Below are 22,729 nucleotides of genomic sequence, written 5' to 3' on the forward strand. Positions count from 1 at the left end.
ATACCTAAACTGGTATAATAAGAAGATAACTCAGTCCTCTTCATTGCATCAACAATCTCCAAGATCAGCTAGTCAATTAAAAAATCTCACTGAGAGAGTTTTCATTCTGGAGCCTCGTCGTATGCTATAATATATCATATTATTCCAATTTTAACTCAGTTTTTAGGTATCAACATTCCTCGCTGTCCTGGAGCTAGTGCCATGAATACAGAGATTGTACAGCTTGGTGCTGGTGACTATGTCAAACTCAATTCCAGCCTTGGAATTACTAGCACAGTTCTTGGGGCAGAACCAGTAGATGGCCGTCCACTTGGTGTTGACACAAATCGCAAGTCTACTTTCGAATTCCAAACTTAGCAGATATACTGACAGGTCTATAGAGGAACATGTTTTTGAGTAAGACACCACAGATTTCTCAGCATTTGGCTCATTAGTATACAGATTAGGCTTTATTGGCCAATGGGCAGGCTCAGTCCCTATGCTTGCTGGTGATTGTGATTGGTATGTGCTTTACCAACCAATATTTTGAGGAATCAACTATCTCTTCTTACAGGGTCTTGGATAATCTCATCAACTATGTCAGAGAAGATGGCACAACTATGGGCTTTGGTCTAGTTGATGCTATTGATCAGGTTTTGGCTTTATTTTATCTTGCTATAAAATCTAATTGTATTCTCTTGCAGGAGATCAATATGGTGTAAGAGAGATCAAAACAGCTTATGAGACTAGGACTGATATAAATCCTTTCAGTTGGGTTGACAAACCCCTGAATCAAGGTTTGCATTGAATTTATGCTGGGTTTTCTCTAATAACCTTCTCTATCATAGCAAAGTCAAATGTTGTCAACCAGAATGCTGGGACAGCCATGAACCCCCCAATGAAAAGGACAATGGATACCATCCCAAACTTTTGCGGGCTTTTGTAAGGGCAACCCTGGAGACTCCGACGAAAGCCTAGCAGGGGAGGATCCAAAGCGTGAATAAAAGCTACGGGAAATACACGGAGGGACCGACCTAGCAGGGGAGGATCCAAAGAGAAGAAACTCTAAGGGTCCGCCTGCTAGGGCGCCAACTATATACTGGTCGTCCGTAACTGCCGACGTAGAGCGCAGAAGGCCTGAGCGGCGTCGCAGGCTCTGTCCCAAGGTGATCGTTGGGAGGGTCTTGACGGATCGGTGATTGTGCGGGCGAAGGAGGCCGTGGGACGATGGTCGGGGTGGGTCGGAGCGTCCGAGGGGGCGCCGGTCGGATGCGCCTCGGATGCGTTCGGAGGGTCCGAAGGAGGCCGAAGCGGGGTTCCCCTGACATCACCCCCCCTTTGAATGCGGCGTCCCGACACATAATACGGAAGGGCAGCGAGTCGAAGGTTGCTGAGGCGATGTGCCGTGGTTTACCCGGGTATCTCCGATAGAAGTCCGCAATCTTGTCTGGCGCAAAGACACGGTCGAACCGAACCCACGAGTCGTGTGAAGCATCGTAGCCTTTCCACCTGACGAAATAGTTAAGACGCTTATACCTTATCCTGGCATCCAAGATTTCCTCGACTTCCCATTCGGGAACTCCGTCCTCTAGTTCGGGGGCGGTTCGTCGTAGCCGGGTCGTCCGTCGAAGGGGTCGTCCTGAGCGGGCTCGAGCTTAACAACGGGGAAGACGGGGTGGAGCTTGGAGTAACGCGGGGGAGGTCTAGCTTGTAGGCACCTTTGCTAACCTCTGCGAGCACCTTGAACGGTCCAAGGCGCTTGTGGGAGAACTTCTCGGAGGGCCGAGTCGTTCTAATGTCAGAGGCGTCCAACCAAACCTTATCACCAACTTGAATCTTCGGAGCGTCCGAACGTTTCCGATCGTAGTACCGTTTATACTCGTCTTTGGCTTTAACGAGTGCGGCCTTTGCCTCGGAGACGCCGTTAGCTATCCGATCGCGAAACTCGTTTACCGACTCCAACTCTGAGCGGGCGCCTGGCTCGAAACCCATTCGGGGAAGCCGGCCAGTGTCCGTCATAAAGGGTACCTGTTGAGTGGAGGAGTGAACGTGGTTGTTATAGGCGAACTCAGCGGCAGGGATAAGCTCGTCCCAGTCGTCTTGTTGGTAGTTGGTGAAGATCCGGATGTACTGCTCGAGCTCTTGGTTAACGCCTCGGTTTGTCCGTCGGTTTTGCGGGTGGTAAGCCGTGGAGGTAGCCGGTTTGACGCCAATTAAGCGCCAGAGTTCCGCGTGAAGTCAGCGATGAACTGCGAGCCACGGTCCGAAATGTACTTCTCGGGGGTTCCGTGGTGCCTCCAGACGTTCCGATAGTACAAGCGGGCAGCTCCGACCGCGTCTATTGTCGTATGGCACTCAGTGAAGTGGGCGCGCTTTCCGAGGGCGTCGACCACTACCATAACCGCGTCATACCCATGGGCCTCGGGCAGCTCGACAATGAAGTCTACAGTGACAGTGTGCCAACGTTCGGGCGGGACTTCGGTCGGATGGAGCTCTCCATGCGGAAGCCTTCGGAGGGCCTTCGTGCGGCAGCATAAGTCGCAGGTCGCGACGTAGCGTCCGATATGGCGAGACATCTGCGGCCACCAGTAGTTGCGCGAAACCAACTCTAAGGTCTTGAACCGCCCGGCGTGTCCGGCGACGCGTATCGTGGCAGAGCTCGATGATGCGCCTCCTTAGGTCCTTGTCTTTAGGGACTACAACCTTGCCGCGGAAGTACAGGAGGTCGCCGGAGACGGCCCACTCGTCCGAACGTGATGAGCGGGGGCCCCGAACTTGACCTCGGACCTTCAAGAGTTGCCGGGCCGCAAGCGCGACGGGCTCCTCTAGGTCAGGCTCACCGGATAGCGCTTCCTTGATGTCGCGGACAAGTTCGGAGCCAGGCCCAGAGACGGTGACGGCCTCAAGCGCGCGAACGTGGAACAGTTCGGGGCGTAAGAGGGTGACATCCGAGTTGTCGCCGGAGATACCGTGGTCGGGCCGGCGGGGAGAGAGCATCGGGACGGCCCATCTGGCGACCTGGGGACGTGGTGCAGCGTAAAGTCAAACCTGGAAAGGTACAACGACCATCGGGCTTGCCGACGGTTAAGGTGCTGTGCCTTTCGGAAATACTCCAAATTCTTATGGTCAGTCCAGATCTCGACCGGATGCGCGGCGCCCTCGAGGAAATGCCGATACTCCTCGAGTGCGCGGATGATCGCGAGCATCTCCTTGTCGTGAATCTCGTAGTTGCGCTGGACATCATTTAAGCTTTTGGAATAGAACGCTACAGGGTGCCACTTCCCGTCCGGGGCGGATTGTTGTGAAAGAACCGCCCCCGTCGCATAATCTGAGCTGTCTGCTTCAAGTCGGAAAGGCCGGGAGTCGTCCGGGATCGCTAAGACGGGCTCTGAGACGACCGCGTCTTTGATAGCTTGAAAGGCGGCGGCCGGCGTCTCCCCAGGTCCATTTCTGGTCTTTCTTGGTGAGCGCGAAGAGGGGTTGCGCTAGGGCCGAGAAATCCCGAATGAACCTGCGGTAGAAATTAGCAAACCCCAGGAACTGCTGGATGTCCTTCTTGTTTTCGGGCGGAGGCCATGCGGAGACTCCGGCAACCTTAACGGGATCCATTTCGACGTGGTTGTGAGAGATGATAACCCCCAGGTACTCGATTGACGATTTCTCAAGTCGCACTTCTCTCCTTGCGAAGGTACAGCTTGTGCATTCGGAGTCGCCGAAGGACTTCGCGGACGATCTCGCGGTGCTTACGGAGGTCCGAATGCGCGATAAGGATATCGTCGAGGTAGATCATGACGTCTCCTGAGAGAATGAGATCCTGGAAAATGTCATTCATCATCGTTTGGAAAGTCGGGGGAGTTCGTCAGGCCAAAATACATCACCAAAGGTTCGAACAACCCTCGGTTGGTCCGAAGGCCGCCTTCCACTCGTCTCCTTCTTTAATCCGGACGTTATTAAAGCCCCAGCGAACGCCGAGTTTGGTGAAGTAACGGGCGCCCTTAAGCCTGTTGATAAGGTCATTAATCAACGGGAGGGGGTACCGGTTCTTAATCGTCATTGCGTTGAGGGCGCGGTAGTCCTGGACAAACCGAAGTCCTCCGTCCTTTTTCTTAACGAAGAAGACGGGGAAGCCATCGGAGATTTCGAAGGGCGGATACGGCCTGTGGCAAGTCCCTCCTCGATGAACTCGTCAAGTTCGCGCTGTTCAAGGGGGAGATCGGATACACCTTGCAATTAGCGGGCTTCGCGTCGGGGACGAGTTCGATAGCGTGGTCCCAAGCCCTCCGCTCTGGTAACGTGTCGAAGGACTCCTTGTCAAAGACGTCTTGGAACTCCTTGGCCCAGTCCGGAATCTCCGAAGGCGGGGGGGCCGAGTTACGGGCGAAGGCCTCTGCAAGGCGTTGGGACACGGTGCTCCCAGCGCGAATCTCCTCGATTGGGCGAAAGGAGGTGTAGAAGATGCGGTCGCCGTCTTCAAGATGCTCGTCGTCGTCAAGGTCTGGTGAGCGCTCCGGAGGGTCCGAAGGAGCTCCGAGTTCGTCGTCGGCATCGTCTGGGCCAGCGATATCGATAGCGCAAACGGTGGGGAAGGCGCCTGCAAGTAAGCGCGATTTAAGGAGTCGGAGGCGGCGAACCTCAGCGCCCGGTCCGTTCCTCGTCGCGGCAGGTGGAGCAGCTTCGGGGCAGCGGCTCATTTTCACCTCCTTTGTTTCCCAGTTGATCTCGGGGTTATGCTTTTTGAGCCAGGAGTACCCGAGTATCAAGTCCTGTTTCCCAAGGTGGGTTACAGCCAGCTGAACGCGTTGGAGTGTCCGTTGTATCGTAGGACCAGGTCCGCGATTTGGCGAATAGACCCAGCATCATTGGGGGTGCCGTCGACATTGTAGACCGGTATGGGTACTGAGAGATTTCGGACTGGCACGTTGTTTCGGTTGACGTATTCTGTGTCGATAAAGTCCGAAGTGGCTCCGCAGTCGACCAGACCCGAGAGGGAGAGCTTGAGCGCGCGTCGCAGTGGACTCAAGTTCAAGGGGGAGGTGCAGCGAGTTAACGCCAGGAGCGGCAGAGATGGTATAACTGCCAGGTAGCTTTTTCTCCCAGGCAAGTCGGCGTATCCGAACGGGGGCTTCGGAGGGGGCAGGGGGTGCGTCTTTCGTTTCAGGCTCGTTGTAAGGCAAGGGAGTTGATTCATCATACAAACAAGTGAAACGATTTATGGACGCGAACGAGGGCACACCAGTCACTCGTCGCGGGGGACAAAATCCTCTGCCGGAGCCTCCGAATGCGCTTCTGCTAAGGCCGCGGTGTCGGACAACCGCGCAAGTAGCTCTCCTAGCATCTCATCGCCAAGTTGCTGGATCACCTCGTCGAGGATGTCCATATGGCGAACATCGGCGGGGAGCGGACAGTCCCGAGCCAAGTGATTGGGGTCGCCGCATCTGAAGCAGGCTCGACGAGGGGCGCCCCGAGCCCTAGTACGATCCAACTCCATAGGGACGGGAGCCGGAGGTACCGGGACGGGGGCGCGGGCCGCGGGTGGCGCAGGTGCGGCCACCGGGCGGATGGGGAACGGAGTTGCCGAACGAGTGATGGGGAAGGCGCCGCGCGGAGCTCCCGAAGCGGTCCGCGGGGTAGCCGTTCCCTTAATGAGCTTCGCTCGCACCAGGGCTTCATATTGTCGGAAAGCCCGAGTGCGCCAGCCTAGATAGTCACGGAGGTCTGGGGGGTCGTTCGAAGAGGTGATGCCGTTGTTGATCAAGGGGTCAAGTCCGTGGCGGTACTTGGTTACCTTAACCAACGCGTCTTCGAAGCCAGCGAGGTCCATCAAGTCCTCGAAGTCGTCGGTATATCCGTAGACATCCCGCGTTCCCATGTGATAACCCGCGCTTTCCAACTTAGCGAGCGCGAGGTCCTGTTCGTTCTCCTCGACGAACCGAAGGCGAAACTCGGAGAGGAACTGGCTCCACCAAGGGAAGGGGAAGGGGTTTTTGCTCCCATGACGCTCTGCCCATTGCTGAGCAGGTCCCTCCGCCATATAGGACATGGCGTAGTGGACGGCCTTTTCTTCGCTCGGCTCTCCGTTAACTACGAAGGCCTCCGGGGCAAGCCGAGCGTAGGTTTTGACCGCGTATAGGAAAGCGCGGCCGCGTTTGCGATCTCCGTTAAACGCAAACGGGGGGTTTGGTCGTAAGACCAGTTTTGAGGCGACAGTAATGTCACCAAATAACGCATCCGCGTCGGGGGCATTCGGAGATGCCGAAGGCGGTTCGGGAGCTGCCGGAGGTGGTGCGGCAGCGGAAGCCTGGGAAGCAAGGTGGGTGAGGAGATTGGTGAGGTTGTCTAGTTTCGCCTCAAGTGCGTCCATGCGCGCGTCAGCGTCCGGAGCAGCTCCGGTGGACATAGCGGGCGTAAAGACGACAAGAGCAGAGGAGGAGGGGTCAAGTGGCAGGGGCGGTGACGAGGGGGGTACGGACTCGTACTCCGAGCCTGAGTCAGCGCCAAACCTGGCAATCTTGACCGGTTAATCCCGTAGAGAGTTTCTTCTGCTGTAAGGGCAACCCTGGAGACTCCGACGAAAGCCTAGCAGGGGAGGATCCAAAGCGTGAATAAAAGCTACGGGAAATACACGGAGGGACCGACCTAGCAGGGGAGGATCCAAAGAGAAGAAACTCTAAGGGTCCGCCTGCTAGGGCGCCAACTATATACTGGTCGTCCGTAACTGCCGACGTAGAGCGCAGAAGGCCTGAGCGGCGTCGCAGGCTCTGTCCCAAGGTGATCGTTGGGAGGGTCTTGACGGATCGGTGATTGTGCGGGCGAAGGAGGCCGTGGACGATGGTCGGGGTGGGTCGGAGCGTCCGAGGGGGCGCCGGTCGGATGCGCCTCGGATGCGTTCGGAGGGTCCGAAGGAGGCCGAAGCGGGGGTTCCCCTGACAGCTTTCTTGAAGCCTCAGATGCAATTTATAAGATGGAGTGGGAATTTCAACTTGATGTTAGTGCAGTGATATTAATATTTTCAGGTTCTTTCTCCGCAACCTGGCAGCAGTCGGACAATGTATGTTCAAGTTCTTCTCTATATTTAATTCCAAGGTTAATTTGATTTTCTAGACTTTGGTGGAACTAGTCAAATTTTCAAGATGACAGCAGAGAGGGTTCAGAATGTGCTAGCAGAGATTACACCTACAGAGATTCTTTCCAATGATGCAAGCCTGCCACTTATGTTCAACACCTGGCTCCGGAACCTGGTCAACACATACCCCGCAGGATGCACATCCCGCGGCGACAATGCCTGGGATTATTACCGGATGAAAATGCAGAGCTTGTCAAATCGACTTGGGGTACCTGTGCCTGCCTGCTATCCACTCTATAATGTGAACGTGGTGGGTTTTCAGGATATCCATTATGTGTGAACAGTCGCAACTAACAGAAATCAATGATAGTATAATCCCTCAACATTTCCGCCACAGGTATTCACTTACCACAAGCATCAGCGCTAACAATTGTCCTGATCCCATACACAGCTGCTTATTCCGGATGCGCCAACTTCGCCGCAGTGCAATGTACCCGGGACCCTCGGGACCCTGATATACAACTCTGCCAATGGTGTCGGTGAGCTCGATGCATATGGCAATCTGAGGACAATGGGCTCCGGGAACACTGTTTGTGGTGTTTTTATATCTGTGACTTGAGCTAAAATCCCTGATCTCGGCAGGCCCGCTATGCGATCGGCTCCGGGCCGTCTATCAGCGGCACGCACATCCAGGGTCTCGACCTGAGTAAGAGCCCCGACTACGGCGCGTCGTGCCCCAACTCGTTCTTCTTCGACGACCTCCCCCGCACACGCGGGTGCCGACTACGCCACCGCTGGGATCGCGTTCAGCTGCAACAATGGCCTCGGGCCGCAGGACGCCGTGATCACGATGGTGATGGACGGCCGCGCGCTGCCGGAGTGCATCTTGACGGCGGCGCCGAGCGACCCGACGCTCCCGCCCGAGTGGAAGCTGCTGTGCAGCACAACTGCGGCCGAGGCGCTCAACTGCGCGCTGGACTACCTCCTCGACACGTACCGCGTGCCGATGCTGACGCAGCCGATCACCGGCCTCGGGTTTCAGGTGACGTGAGCTTGGACGTAATGAGTCACTGGACTAATCCTTCCAAATTGTTTCTTCATATATATGCTAGTGACCGTTTCTTCATATACAATGCCAAGACAATGTCATATACTGAGACACTTACTTTAAGTTGCTGCTCCGAGTCCCCTGGCAAGCTATAGCCTATAAGCCTCCAAGGCAGTGGTGTTGAAGAAACCAGACAAAATATTCGATGTTTATTAGAGTAGGACTACCAAGTATTTATACTACTCTCTTTATTCTAGTATATTCTGTATTCTGAGTCAATAGAAAGTGGGAGAACATTCCCGACGCCGCCGAGCGCCGGTGATGGCGCAGCCGCTGACGTCATCTCTCGGCGATGACTCGGGTTCGCCAACCCGCTTACTTCAACACTCCCCCTCGAACACGAGTCGAGCCGTGCTTTCGCAAGCATGGTGCGCAGTGGAATACCTCGCCTGGGTTAGAGGCTTTCTTGTGGTGTTGTAGACTCCCCCTTTCTCCATACAGTCTCTGATGCTGACTGTAAATCCCAGTGTCTGTTGCCCATGTGCTGTTTGCTGCTTGGCCGTCCCTATGGTCCTTCCTGGCCGCCCTCGGCGCCAGCGTCAACCCGGAGTCCATGCCGTGCCCATACCAAATCCGTTGCCGCGGCCCATAAGCCCTCGGTGTCCATGTCCGTGTCCGCGAGTACATTCCCATGTCGTGTCGGTAGCCTCCGGCCCGGTTCCAGTTCAAGTCCATCCAATTCCGAGTCCGACTGTGATCCAGCCCATCGTGGCGATCCCTTTCGTGACTCTGTTCCATTCCATTCCAGGTCCCAACCAACTGATCCAGCCCATTGGCGATCCCATGGCGGTAACCCATCCCAAGCCAAGTCCATGCCGCTCCGGCGCGCCGTGAGCCCGAAGCTGTGTCGATGACCGATCTGTGCTGACCATGCTCATCTGTCCGTGTGCTGGCGATGCTGAGCCATCTGCCATCCGTGATCGAGTGTCCGGTACGTGTCGTTCCCTTCGCCGCTCTTTCCCGCGCTGCTCTGCCAGCCCATTGCCGTAGAGGGATCACATCCCAAAAGGCTGCTCCGCGGAGCCGTCCCATCGCGTGGTCGCTGTGTGTCGGAGGAGGGTGGTGCAGGGGATAATAAGTGGTGTCGCTACTGTGGGGTGCTTGGCCAATGTGAGGTGCCGGGGCCCATAACCTGTTGAAGAAACTAGACAAAATATTCGATGTTTATTAGAGTAGGACTACCAAGTATTTATACTACTCTCTTTATTCTAGTATATTCTGTATTCTGAGTCAATAGAAAGTGGGAGAACATTCCCGACGCGCCGAGCGTCGGTGATGGCGCAGCCGCTGACGTCATCTCTCGGCGATGACTCGGGTTCGCCAACCCGCTTACTTCAACAAGTGGTGGGGCGTGTGGATGTAGAGGTGAGCAAGATGACGCACCGCGTTTCCGGCGTCGGTCTCCGTCCCGGCGTGCCCTGCCCCAGTTGCGTGCCACAGTCGGCGTTATTCGGGTACTAGTAGTCAACGACAGACGCGTCGAATCGGCGCCAGCCACTCGGCGTCTTCTGCGCCAGGGCAGAGCCTCAGAGGTTGCCAACAGGGCCGGACAGCAGGCACCACGCTTCGGGCACGCAGGCCGGTTTCTGCGGACTGGTGCCGGCGGCCGACTGGGAGATCCCGTCCCATTCACGGCATATGCCAGGCTCCGACGTTCCCCGGCCGGAGGGGCCGCAGTCCCTTGCTCTGGTATTTCCGGGCCGGGATCGGGCTGCCCGACGGGGGCTGGGCCGAGATTCGGGCTCCAAGCCCGGCCCGGCAGAGCACTACTCAGAAGGCCCAACCTACTCCGGAAGGAGCAAAAGACTCAAATATAATTAGGACGATACAGAGTACTCAATAAATGACCGAATCGCTTTAGAGTCCGCCGGAAACTGAGAAACTGAGCTCTGAGATAGCTTTGCTGAGCGGATCCAGCGCGCGGCGGAGGCCCGGCGCCCCGGAGAGGATGAAGGTGCCCGCGCAGTTGTTCGTCTCCTGGGCCGTGGGGCTGCACAGCACTTTCCACGGCGCAGTGCCGTCGCGGCGCACGAGGATGCACGCCGGCAGGGGCCGGCCGCCCATCACGAACGTGACGTCGACGGTCTGTGGGCCGAGCCCGTTGCCGCACGTGAACGCCAGTTCGGCCGACGCGTACCCGGCCGTCCCCGCCGCGACGTCGTCGAACAGAAACGTGTTAGGGCAGTCCGTCGCGCTGAATGCACTCAGCGCCCGGCCCTGCAGGTGGTGGCCGCTGCGCGACGCGCCGGAGCCTACGCCATAGCGGTTCTGCGAAGGGTGAGTGGGAGCGACAAGTATAGAATGTCATTGAACTTGAACGGACCGTGTTTCCAGATCCCATGATTTGGACCTCGTTGTTGTTGGTGCCGTATTCGAGGATACCGACGGCTGGAGACACCCCGACCGGCGCGACTTCCGTGTAGGTTAGCACTCCGTCGGTTCCCGGAACATTGCACCGAGGAGACGTCGGCGCGGTGGGAATCAGCAACTAAGCACAGTTAACGAGACAAGAAGAAAAGGATGAACCGGACGCACGCGGGCACTAAACGTGGAGGGGTTGTACTATGCGGAAACGAATGAGTGCCCTGCGCGCGGGAGATCCGGAGTAGCAACGCACCACATTGGCCGAATAGAGCGGGAAGCACGCGGGGACGGGCACGCCCAGCCTCGTCGCCAGTGTCCCCATTGCGTTTCGATAATACGTCCACGCATTCTGGCCCCGCGACGTGCAGCCCGCGGGATACGTGTTGATCAGGTTGGTCAGCCACGTGTTGAACATGAGCGGCAGGCTCGCATCGTCGGCCAGGACATCGGTTGGGGTAATTTCTGAGAGTAGGTTCTGCACACGCAGCGCAGTGTCCTGGAAAATCTGTGTCGTGCCAGCGAAGTCTAAAGAATGGGCATGGGCATCGCAATCGATAATGACAGTGGGGCCTCACATTGTCCAGTGGCGGCCAAGTTTCGCAGGAAAAACCTGCAAGAGTTAAGTAGTTATCTTATGTGGTTGTGCCTGGACTTACTCTATTCGATAAATTGTATCAGAGGCATCTCTGAAACTTGCAGAGCCGGCAATGGTATCCATGGCCGCCCGCATCGGAGGATTCTGCGCTGTATTCGCGTTCTGATTCACTACATTTGATTTGGCTGCAAAGAAGTTTAAACACAAGAAAATAAGGCGATTGGCCAACGAACCTTGATTCAAAGGTTTATCAACCCAGCTAAATAGAAAATATAGTATCACAGATTCACGCGAAACCAGGTGAAATGACCTACACCATATTCGGGCCCTGATGGTGGTTTTAGCAATGCCAGTGGCTCTTACAAAGATAATAATGTCCTGCCCGTGCTCACCTGGTCGATAGCTTGGACAATCGCAAGACCCATCGTGCTGCCATCCGTTCGCACGTAGTCAATTAGATTATGCGAAACCCTGGATGCGCATCAGCAAGCCCAGGCCGGAATCGGTTTTCTTTCGCAGCTGACCAGTTACAGTCACCAGCCCGCATTGGGGCCGACTCAACCCACTGTCCGATGTATCCCAGTCTAAATCAAGAATCAGACCCCAATCCGCCAGTGCATATACGGGCAGCAAGACGCACTCGAAAACGTGCTCCTCTGGGGAACAGTGTCAGCAGTGGGTGGCTGGTGCTCAACATACTACGCACGATTCACTTCTCCGACAGGCTTCCCACCTACTGGTCGGCCGATCAGCGTGGTGCCAGTGACTCCATTCGCCGGGTCAAGCACGACGTAGTCGGCAGCGCCCAGAAGAACGTTTTGCGTGTTGGTCACCATCACGCCCGGGCAGCGTGGGATGTTTACGCCTGTTGAAACGGGTCAATGTCTCGACTTCAAAAGACGGGATGGGGCCCACGTCGGTTTCGGCGGAAGAGCTGGTGTGTGCCGTTTGCGGGCCGCTTAGATAAATCAAGTGCCGTGATCGCAGAAGGCAGACGCGGAGACGTCAGCTGCGGTGGGAGCGATACCGTGACTGGTGCCGCCTGCCGACGCCAGTTCCACACAAGCCGCAGCGGTTCCGCTGTTTTGCTTAACATCGTCTTGCTCCACGCTGCGAGCCTCGCAGCAGGCGACCCCTGCGTAACATACCGCTCTTGCGTCGACTGAGCTTGAGAACGGCCTGCATTTTCTATATCAGCGTGAGTGGGTGTTGGTATGTAGAGGTGATCAAGATGGCGCACTGCGTTTCCGGCGTCGGTCGGGGTCCGTGCCCTGCCCATCCCAGTCGGCGTTATTCGGGTCGTCTGGCAATGTTAGATCCGCCGGGCGGGTCGCGCACGCTGTCGAGGACGACGACGATTGGCTCGCGCTGGACTGACTCACAGACTGCGTGTTCTGGTCGTCGCCGCCGCCGCCCGGTGGAGGCGGTGTCGGACGTGGAATAGGATTGGTCCACGGACCCTTCCAGCCGGGGGGCGGAATCGGGACCTGAGAGAGTCAGGCTGGAGGGAAAGGGACGCAATATCTGCGCACCGGTGTGATGCCGTTGATGATGCCGACGTCGATGGGCAGGCACGGGTCGATGAAGCCGCCGAAGAGTAGCTGCCAGATGTTCAGATCGTTACACCGGTTGTGGTCGTGTGGTGGCCCTGTCACTGTTGGTTTGGGCGAGTCCGACTTCGGGGGCACGGGTACAATGCTGAAGTACGTCGGCGTTGACGTGAGTGGACCGGTGAATGTGATGGTCGCAGCGCCTGGTGGAGGGATGATATCCAATGCTACATCGACGTCACAGTCAGAGCCAAACTTATGTTGTGCGATAAAGCAGGCGTACACCAGGTTGGGAAGATACCGCCGACTTCGGAGCATTGAGTGACCAAAGGACCACCAACAGGCGTGCCTCCACTGCACACATTAAACGGTTAGACTACGAGAATGCCGGAACACGGGTTGAAACGGACCTATTCAACGTGATAGTCGCCCCTCCAGCAAAAACCGTGGTCGTGGCAGTCGGTATTGGGAAGCTCGTCGTCGTCCCTGAACAAACAAAGGTCTCCGTCTTAGCGCCAGGCGGTGGGAACGGATTCGGATCTGCGCAGAGATGAGAAACGAGACGCGAGAGAAAACAACAGGGCAGCTACTCCATGGAATATCCGTGTTCAACTGAGGTGGTTGCCCCGTGGTCACAGTCTAAGCAAGAGACCATGAGCGGCATGGTGACGTGTCATGACGTGGCTTACGAAAGGAAAGACCGGATCAGTCCACGGGCCGAGCCACCCGATGGGCATGATCGGCGTCGGCGTGATTCCGCCGGAAATACCGATGGAGGTCGGCAAGGTCCCGAGGACCACAGGGCCCGTGGGGGCGCCAGATATCGACCACTTGGTACCCCCTGGGCCAGTTACCGTCTGAACTGCCCCGGTTCCGGGCGGCTGGACAACCGTTGTGAAGGTTGCGCTGCCCGAAGTTGGGGCAGTGAACGTGATGGGGCCAGTGGGTGGCGGCATGATCTGGAAGCTCCACGTAGGCGTAACGCCGTTAACCTCTGTAAGCGTGGAGGGAAGCAATGCGGTAGCGGGTGTTCCGCCTGGCTCCAGGAAGATGATTTGGCCGCCGACACTGATGATTGTGGGCTGACTGGGAATCGGGATGACGGTGGTCGGGCCACCGGCGACGGCAAAGGTCTCCGAGACAGCATTTGCCGGCGGAATTGGGTTGGGATCTGGATAATCAGTTGCAACAAGCGCCGACAACAAGACACGATGGCGCACTCCAAGGTATGAAGTTCCAATTTCCAAAGACTCCGCCGCCGCCGCCGCCCGAACCGTTGCCGGGAGCGCCAGTGCCCTTGGGCAAAATCAGCAAGGGTGCAAAGAAGGCAAAAATACGTCACATCTGCCTCCCAGAGCGTCAGCGTGCTCGCATACCCATCGATGTTGTCCGCTTGGAGGGCGATCGACACATTTCCAGGGTAGCTGATCATATTTGTCGTTCCAGTTGTGGTCAACTGATAAATATATATGGCAGAGGACTCGCGGTCGACCAGAACCATCGAGTTCTGGCAGTTCCGCGTGGTGACACATCCTTGCCCATATGTCTGGAGCACTTGCGTCAGTTGCAAGTCATCACCCAGAGCCAACTTGGTTTGAATGTACCTGGAAAAAGCTGTACAACCCCGCCCCATAAACAAACATATTGAAAGAGCGTGTGATAACCAGGCCCCAGGCGTCGACTACAGCCTCTGACGGATCTCCATAAAGCGGGTTGGTCGAAAACGGTGCAGGAGGGATAGGAGTCGGCTGGAAATACGGTGTCTCCGTCTGGATGAGACCAGCGTAAATATTTTGGGCATTGTGAAAGGCATATTGATAAATGACCTAGACTGCACGTTAGCAAGTAAGGGTAAGCAATAGCAGTAGCCTACATGATGCTCTGATGCAGTTCCGACAAGCCACACCGGACCGCGCGCCGACTCAACAAGGATGCCGCGTCCGCTGAAGGAATTGATCCGTGATTGATTTGGATCGTCAAGATCATGATCTGATATGAGATAAGATAACAGTCCGATAGGGGTGATAGTGCTTACCAGCGTTCCAAACCCACACATTCTGGAGTAACATGGTCAGGAGATGCATTAGCGCATCCATGGAAGCACGTACCTCGAAGTATCCGGAGCCGGAGGATGTGATGTGGATACCCAAGAATGCGGAGGCGCAAGCAGCGACACTGACCGAGGAGGTGGGGCAGTTTGCGGCGTTGATGTTGGTTCCCTGGGAAGGCTATCAATGGAGATCATCAAGGGAAACTGAGAACATGCCCTGGCGCCTCCGAGACGGACATGCACGTCCCACAGCCCTGCAGAACCGGGCGACGATGCATCCAAGTTCCACTGAATCCCAATCGCACCGGCCGAGCCGCCCGTGGTTGTGACGACAAAATCGCTCAGCTCGGCGATGCCCACGTCTCCGGGGTTACCGACCTGTGGATGATGGCTCGTAATCGAACGTGACTGGCTTGCGGGATACTTACCCGGACCACGGGCCGTGGATTCGTCTGGTGAAACGCGCGAGATGGGACCTAAGCTGGATGTGGAATGAACTCCACAAACAAACAAAACTCCTATCACGTGGTCGGTGTGTTCGGGGCTCCATGGAAAGTATATCCATGCTGCAATCCATAAGAAGCAAGTGCTGACAAGAGTGAATGGTGAAGAGCGCGTGATTCGCGCGCCATTGGAATCAGCCCAGATGCCCACGAGGGGCATCTTTTTGGAAGCACGACACCGCGTTAGCGGCGCGTGACCCGGAGATGCGGTGCGAACCGGCGCGAGAACGACCGGTGGAGCGCGGGGAACCCTAGGCCGGGGCGAACGCGTTCGCCGCTGACTGATGGAGGCGCTGGAACTGCCAGCGCATGGGCGGTGCTGTCAATGCGCAAGACAGCGGGGATGGAAGGGTGGGTGTGGAGCACCCGTGTGGAGTGATAAGGACGCGTATGACGCGCGTCAGATGGCGGGAACGAGCGCGACAAGAGCGCGCGTCGGTGGACATGTGACCGAGCGACGGCGCTGCGGCGTAGGCCGATCACGGAGGCCGATCAAGGGGCCGGGCCGGCGGTGCTTCCGCCTCAACTCAGCGCTTCAAGGAGGTCCCCTTGGGACGAATTGGGTGCTTCAAGGGGAGCATTAAGCCCCTGAAATGGAGAGCAGTGTGTCAAGGAGGTAGGAATGGAGCGTTGGCGCGTCAAGGAGACGCGTCAAGGGGCTCCATTCTGGGGTAAAATGGAGAAGAGGCTGCGCAGGCCGAACGCGGGGGCCGATCACGGGGTCGCGTCTCGGGGAGCGTACCAAGGAGGATCAAGGGGATAAATTCAGGAGGTGCCCGATTGTCGGAGCCACCCCCGATGGTCTGGAGCTTACAAATGCTGGGCACCTAAGAGATATAAATTGGGCATGCATTGTAGTAGTACAGCAGTGAAGTTTGGCTTGCCCCGGGCCCTCGCGGGGTTGTGTTTTGGTTCCGTTACGTTGTCTCCGTTATCGCCGCTGTCTACGATCGTCTCCGTTATCGCCGTCTGGTCCGTTAAGTCCGTCTCCGCCGTTGTATTGTTCCGCCGTCGTCCCCTCCGTTCCGCTTCAAGTCTTGTGACCGTGTTCGATCCCGTGCCTCAAAGTTCAAGATTATCTAATCGCCTGCATTGCGCCCAATTACATAATCGACTCGAAATTGTTGTCTGAATTGCAACTGCTATATACTTTAGTAGGAACCCCCGAACTTGCGCGCTTGTGAAAAACCAAACTACCCCAAATCAAACTCCGACGTGATCCGATTGATCCGACTGATCCGAAGCTCGGATAGGTGGTTTAGGTCCCGAAATAGGTCGTGTGTTGTGTTGTGTGTGTTTGTTTGTTTGTGTTTGTGTTGGAGTTGGGTTTTGTGTGGTTTTGTGTTTCTCTTTTAGTGTCTGTGTGTGTTCACCATTCCAAGCGTTTCATCTGGAGCCCACCGCGAGGGGGTTCATTCAGATTAAACAACTTTTGTGTCTATTCCCACGCCTACCTGCCAAATTAGGAAGGCAACCCGAACGTGACTTGATCTATCAAACTGTCGAGTCTATTACCGATCTTAGAGGATTTTGAACCTCAATACTCAAGATCACCATCCCTTTCCGTATCCGATCAACCTTTATTGTCTGAAGAAGAGCTTGAACAACAAGAGCTTGACTATCATTCGGACGATTCATATCTTTTCGACTGGTCTTTCCGTTTACGTCCAGTTACACCAGAGTTCTTTCAAACTTCTACTCCAAAGAAATCTCAGAACCAGAATAATATGGCCAATCCACCACCCAATCCACAAGTTTCACCTTTCAAAATTCCAAGAGCTTGGGAGACCAGTGCTCCTAAGTTCACATCAGACAACAAAGAAGATCTGTTGGACTTTATAGATCATGTGGAACAAATCTTTGATTTGGCCAGCATCACAGATAATGCTGAGAAGAAGAAGTTATTGACAGGCTACTTAGGAGCCAAGAAGAGAACAGTGTGGAGAGAACTGCCAGAGTATAATGATGTCAACAAAACCTATGAAGACTTCAGAAAGGCAGTTATGAAAGTATATCCAGAGGCAGATGAAGAAGATATAGGTTCTCTGGAGGAGTTAGAGGAGTTGTGTGCAGAGTATAGGGGTATTAGGTATACTGAAGAAGGAAGACTGGCTAGGTTTGGCATGAAGTTCAAGGCTATGGTGATCAAATTGTCTAAGCCACCAGCAATCATCTTGAACAAAGAAGCTTGCACCAAGTATCTGGCAACATTGGAGAGAGGTTTTGCACAGTCACTTAGATTGGCTATGAACACTAGGAACCTCTTGAAGGAAGATACTGCTGCACAACCTGCTGCACCACCTGCTGCTGGTGCTGCTCAGCCAAATGATAGGAGGGAGGACCCAATCAAATTAAAGGACCTAATTGAAATGGCAGAAAAATTCTCACGCTCTGGTGGAAGTGATACTTCCTTCAATACAGAGGCTCCAGAGATCAAAAGGTCTGAAAGATTTCCAAGGGTCAAGCTTGAAGAAAGAGATGTGAGGTTGGATGACCTTGAAGGACAAGTGTCTGGTCTTAGAGATGCTGTGGTTGTAGGACAGAAGCAGACACAGGCTTCTATTGATGAGTTGGTCAAGACTTTCCAGAACCAAAGAAATGCACCACCACCTAGGGATGATTATGAACATAGGCAATCAGCTCAGAACTCCTATGGGCAACAGGAACGTCAACCTAACCGTGGGAATTATGGTGGAAATGGTTGGGGAAATCCAAGAAACAACAACAACAATGGAGGAGGTGGATGTTACTATTGTGAACAGCCAGATCATTTTGCCAGGGACTGCCCAGTCAAGCATAGTCACCTTGCCAAAGGATGGATTGTAGTGGAAGATGGAAGACAGAAGATGGCAGATGGAAGTGCTATACCAAGAGGACCAATGCCTGCATCAAATAGAGTGGAAGAGTACTGGCAGAAGAAGAACACCATGGGACAACATATGTATATGGAGGGACCAGCAGTGACTGATGATGAGTTTGATCTTCTCAGGGATGAAGTCAGGACTATCCATGTCAAACTCAGTCAACTCTCTGACAAGATGAAACCAGCAACAAATAGTGGTTATCATCCATCCAATGTTCACCCTTCTTATCTTGCTGCTAATTCTCAGGTTTCTTCAATTCACTCTGCTAGGCCTGTTCAGAATGGGAATAATGATGTTGAGGCAATTGGGAGGGCAGTATTGAATTTTATCAACTATCAAGATGAATTACCTGAGCAATATGTTCAAACTCGGGGTCGCAATGGAGCTAATTCGTCTGGGTCGGATTTTTAAATATCTCAATGAAGGAGGCCAAGTCTAGGAATAAGCCGCCTGAGAGAGAACCATCCGATAAAAATTCAACAGAAAATGCCAAAAACAAGGAGAGAGAGAGGAAAGAAGTTTCTAAAGAGAAGGAAGTGGTAGAAGAAGTGCTGAAGGAATTGCCATACAAGTTTGTCAAAATTGGGAAGAGTGGGGCTCGAACTCAGCCACCACCCAATAAGGCAACTCCAAGGCAAGACAAAGAGGAAGATGGGAGAGCATTTAAATTAAGGGCACCCATTCAGAGGGAAGGTCTGACAGATGAAATACTGGAGCGCATCAACGATACAGAAGTCACTATCAGACTAGGGGATTTATTTGGGCTTAGCAGGGATCTTAGGGAACAGGAAAGACTTAGGTTGACCAGAGTCAGGCAGCCAGTGGACACTATTCAAGAAGTGCCAACAGTTTCATTGGCATCAAATGCTGCTCAACTGGTGTCTGAACCTGAACCCTTCAAGTTAGATGTGGATGCTGTGGAAGTCAGTCAATTGCCAAGTGTGGCTGGGGTATTTGTGGTGAATACTGATCTTGATGGTATTCCTGCTGGATCTATGGTGGCACAAGACCCTTATCTGCAGTATCTGGAAAATCTTGATGAAGATGAAAGACCCAAACAAATTTATGTGGCTCAAGATTCAGTACCTCTGAGGGTTACCTTCCCTCATATTAATTCAGTTGGACCTGTGGAGTGTGTTTTGGACTCTGGATCACAGATTGTATCTATGTCGCTGGAAACAGCGCAGGCTTGTGGACTTATGTGGGACCCTTCTATTAACATATTTATGCAGAGTGCAAATGGACAGCTGGAGAAGTCTGTGGGAATGGCGAAGAATGTAAAGTTTAGATGGGGAGAGTTGACTCTATTCCTTCAAGTTCATGTGATCCGCGGACCTGCCTACAAAGTTCTATTGGGACGACCCTTCGATGTGCTGACTAAGAGTCGAACTGATCATGAAGGCGACAACCAAATTTTGACTGTTATTGATCCAAACACTGGTCGACATTGGGCTGTTCCAACTCAGGATCGGGTCAAACCAGGATCTTCCAAACAGGGCAATAGTTCAAATAGCAACAGGACTAGGGTTCCTCTCCAAAATCTAGAGGAAGAACAGGATTTTCACACGTCTTCGATGAATTGGGCCAAATGGGACAAGGAGAAGAAGCTGCGGTCCTTATAGGATTTGATGAAAAAGGAAATCCTCACATAGAAGAACTGTACCAACCTGTTGGAGGGCAAATGACAACCAGGAAAATTGTGGAGTCGTATTTATTGGCATCGAAAAATAAGTTGGCTGGATTCGGAAATGACGAAAATGCCACAAAAATATTTGAAGAATTTATGCAAGGCAAAATCGACAATTCAACTGGAGTACCGCATACAGTTCTGGCAAATGTTTTGGTGGACCCCAAGGATAACAAGTTAGAGCATAGGGACAGGGGAGAGAGATGTGTATGCTGTCAGAGCATTGACTTCATTGATCCGCCAGAAGACCCGAAGACGTCAGAAGCGAATGAATTGATCGGGGATCAAGATCAGGAACCGAAGTCTGTCTTTGCGGGGAAGAAGTATAAGCCCGTGGGGTTGAAGGTTCGACCGGTGTATACTGAGTTGCCGGACCGGTACCGAATTCGAAGAAAGATTACGGGTGATCCGTTAGCCGAAATGCCACCTTTAAATCCAAACCCGCCGGAGTACCGGGATAGGAAGCGATATACTCGGGAGCGAATGGAAGATCTGCATAAACGGCATTCGGACTTCTTGCAACCTGAAGAAATGAAAGCATTGCACGAATTAGTCAGCAATCAAGAATATGCTTTTGCCTGGACAGAAAATGAGAGGGGAGACTTCAGACATGACTTCTTTCCACCAGTGGAATTTCCAGTGATTGAACATGAGACTTGGGTGGAAAAGACCATTCCAATTCCAAGGGGACAGTTGGAGGAATTTTGCAAGGTGATCAAGAAGAAAATTGATGCAGGAGTCTATGAGCCATCAAATGCATCATATAGGAGCAAGTTCTTTGGAGTTATCAAGAAAGATGGGAAAAGTATTAGACTGGTTCATGCTCTGGAACCTTTGAATGCTGTTACTATTGCTCATTCAGGAATTCCACCAGCAACTGAAGAACTAGCCAATCACTTTGCAGGGAGAGCTTGTGGTGGATGTTTAGACCTCTATTCTGGCTATGATGCCAGGGACATTGCAGAAAGTTCAAGGGATTTCACTACTTTCCAGACACCTTTTGGAGCTATGAGACTTGTCAAACTCCCAATGGGGTGGACCAATAGTGTTCCTATTTTTCATGATGATGTGACTTATATTCTAGAGGATGAGATTCCACATGTCACTCAACCATATATTGATGATGTACCACTAAGGGGACCTGGATCAAGATATTTGCTACCAGATGGAACACCTGAAACAATCCCAGAAAATCCTGGCATTCGCAGATTTATCTGGGAGCACTTTCAGAATTTGAATAGGATCTTACAGAGGATGAAATATTGTGGAGGGACTTTCAATGGGGCAAAATCAGTGTTATGTGCTGAGAAGTTCCATGTTGTGGGGCACCTCTGCTCTTTTGAAGGTAGAACTGCAGATGCTGATAGAGTTGGAGTTATTGCCAGATGGGGACCTTTGAAGGATGTCTCTGCTGTTAGGCAATTTCTAGGAACCGTGGGAGTTTTGAGGATGTTCATCAAGGACTATGCTTTGATTGCAAGACCAATCCAGAAACTCACCAGGCAAGATGTAGAATTTGAATGGGGTGAAGCACAGGAGAAAGCTATGGACAGGTTGAAGCAAGCTCTGATAAATGCTCCAAGTCTCAAACCTCTCAACTATGAATGGGACTCAGACATTGTTATGGCTGTTGACACCTCTTGGATGGCAGTTGGCATTCAGATTTACCAATGTGATCCAGATGACCCAAAGAAGCGCTACTATGCCAAGTTTGCCTCAATACCACTGAACAAGAGGGAAGCAGAATTCTCACAGCCAAAAAGGGAGCTATATGGTCTCAAAAGAGCTCTGGATGCCATGAGATATTGGTTGTTAGGGTGCAGGAGATTGGTCATTGAGACAGATGCAAAGTATATTCAGGGCATGCTGAACAATCCAGGAATGGGTCCAAATGCAACAATCAACAGATGGATTGAACAGATCTTGATGTTCAAGTTCAAGCTCAAGCATGTGAAGGGAGCAACTTTCCCACCTGATGGATTATCTAGGAGAGAACCTCAGCCAGGAGATGAAGTGTGGCCAGATGATGAAGATGGCTTGGAGCCAACAATTCCACCAGAAATGCATGAAGAATGGGATTATTTTGCAGAACAGCCATTGGAATTTGAAGACTTCAAGACTGACATTGATACCAGAGGAGGCTATATGCAAGATTTGACAGGTCTGGCAAACAGTATTCAGGACTTTCAGCAGGAGTTGGAGTCAGCTCAACAAGAAAACAAGGCTGTATACCAAATGGTCAAAACAGCTTATGACGCTGAAGGACTAGAAATGCCTGTCTATTTGCAGTATGACACCTCTGAAGATCTATTGCTACCAGATGAAGCACTGAAGATTGATGAGGCTGAGAGAGAGCCTTATGATGAAGAACACAGACATAAGGGAGTTCAGCAACAAGATGACAAATTGTCAACCGTGGAAGAATGGCTGAAGAATCCTTTGGAGCGACCAGATGATATGGAAGATGACCAGAAGTATAACAGGTTTATCAAGTTTGCAACAAAATTCTTCTTGGGCAAGAATGGCAAATTGTACAGAATTGGAAAAGACTCTATGCACAAATTGGTAGTGGAGAAAGAGCACAGGATGTATATGATGAGAGCTGCTCATGATGCTCTAGGACATAGAGGAGGCTTTGCAACTAAGGCCTTGCTAGAGTTGAGATTTTGGTGGCCTGACATGGATGGAGATGTGAGGTGGTATGTCAAGACTTGTCACTTTTGCCAGATTAGGAAGCAGAGCTTGATGAGAACTCCGCCTGTGGTTGCAAAAGTACCAGGAATATTTCAGAAGGTCCATGCAGATGTGATGTATATGGCTGAGAAGTCATATGGGTTCAACTATGTGGTGGATGCTAGATGTGCTTTGTCAAGATATATTGAGGGAAGACCAATCAGGGAGCAAAATGCCAAGTCAATTGGACTATTCTTACTTGAAGACATTATATGCAGATGGGGATGCCCTGG

The 22,729-nt window shown here is 53.0% G+C and overlaps 1 protein-coding gene across 1 annotated transcript; it reads right to left on the minus strand.

The window, feature by feature from the left end:
- Positions 1 to 10,007: 10,007 nt before the first annotated feature.
- On the minus strand, positions 10,008 to 14,948 carry MIND_00203500 (Glucan 1,3-beta-glucosidase; the record flags this gene model as incomplete). Its single annotated transcript, XM_037358934.1, has 25 exons — positions 10,008 to 10,418; positions 10,474 to 10,638; positions 10,686 to 10,712; positions 10,768 to 11,039; positions 11,090 to 11,124; positions 11,171 to 11,294; positions 11,343 to 11,368; positions 11,424 to 11,437; positions 11,502 to 11,580; positions 11,634 to 11,693; positions 11,750 to 11,765; positions 11,816 to 11,974; positions 12,025 to 12,297; positions 12,350 to 12,596; positions 12,642 to 12,886; positions 12,943 to 13,013; positions 13,070 to 13,199; positions 13,250 to 13,298; positions 13,349 to 13,955; positions 13,997 to 14,205; positions 14,264 to 14,485; positions 14,533 to 14,648; positions 14,695 to 14,716; positions 14,768 to 14,878; positions 14,922 to 14,948. The coding sequence occupies 25 exons, from the start codon at positions 14,946 to 14,948 to the stop codon at positions 10,008 to 10,010; spliced, it is 3,717 nt and encodes a 1,238-aa protein (XP_037224029.1).
- Between the last annotated feature and the right edge of the window lie 7,781 nt (positions 14,949 to 22,729).

The sequence above is a fragment of the Mycena indigotica genome, assembly GCF_014461135.1.
Source record: "Mycena indigotica strain 171206Taipei chromosome Unknown Mind.scaff0002, whole genome shotgun sequence".
Lineage (NCBI taxonomy): Eukaryota > Fungi > Basidiomycota > Agaricomycetes > Agaricales > Mycenaceae > Mycena > Mycena indigotica.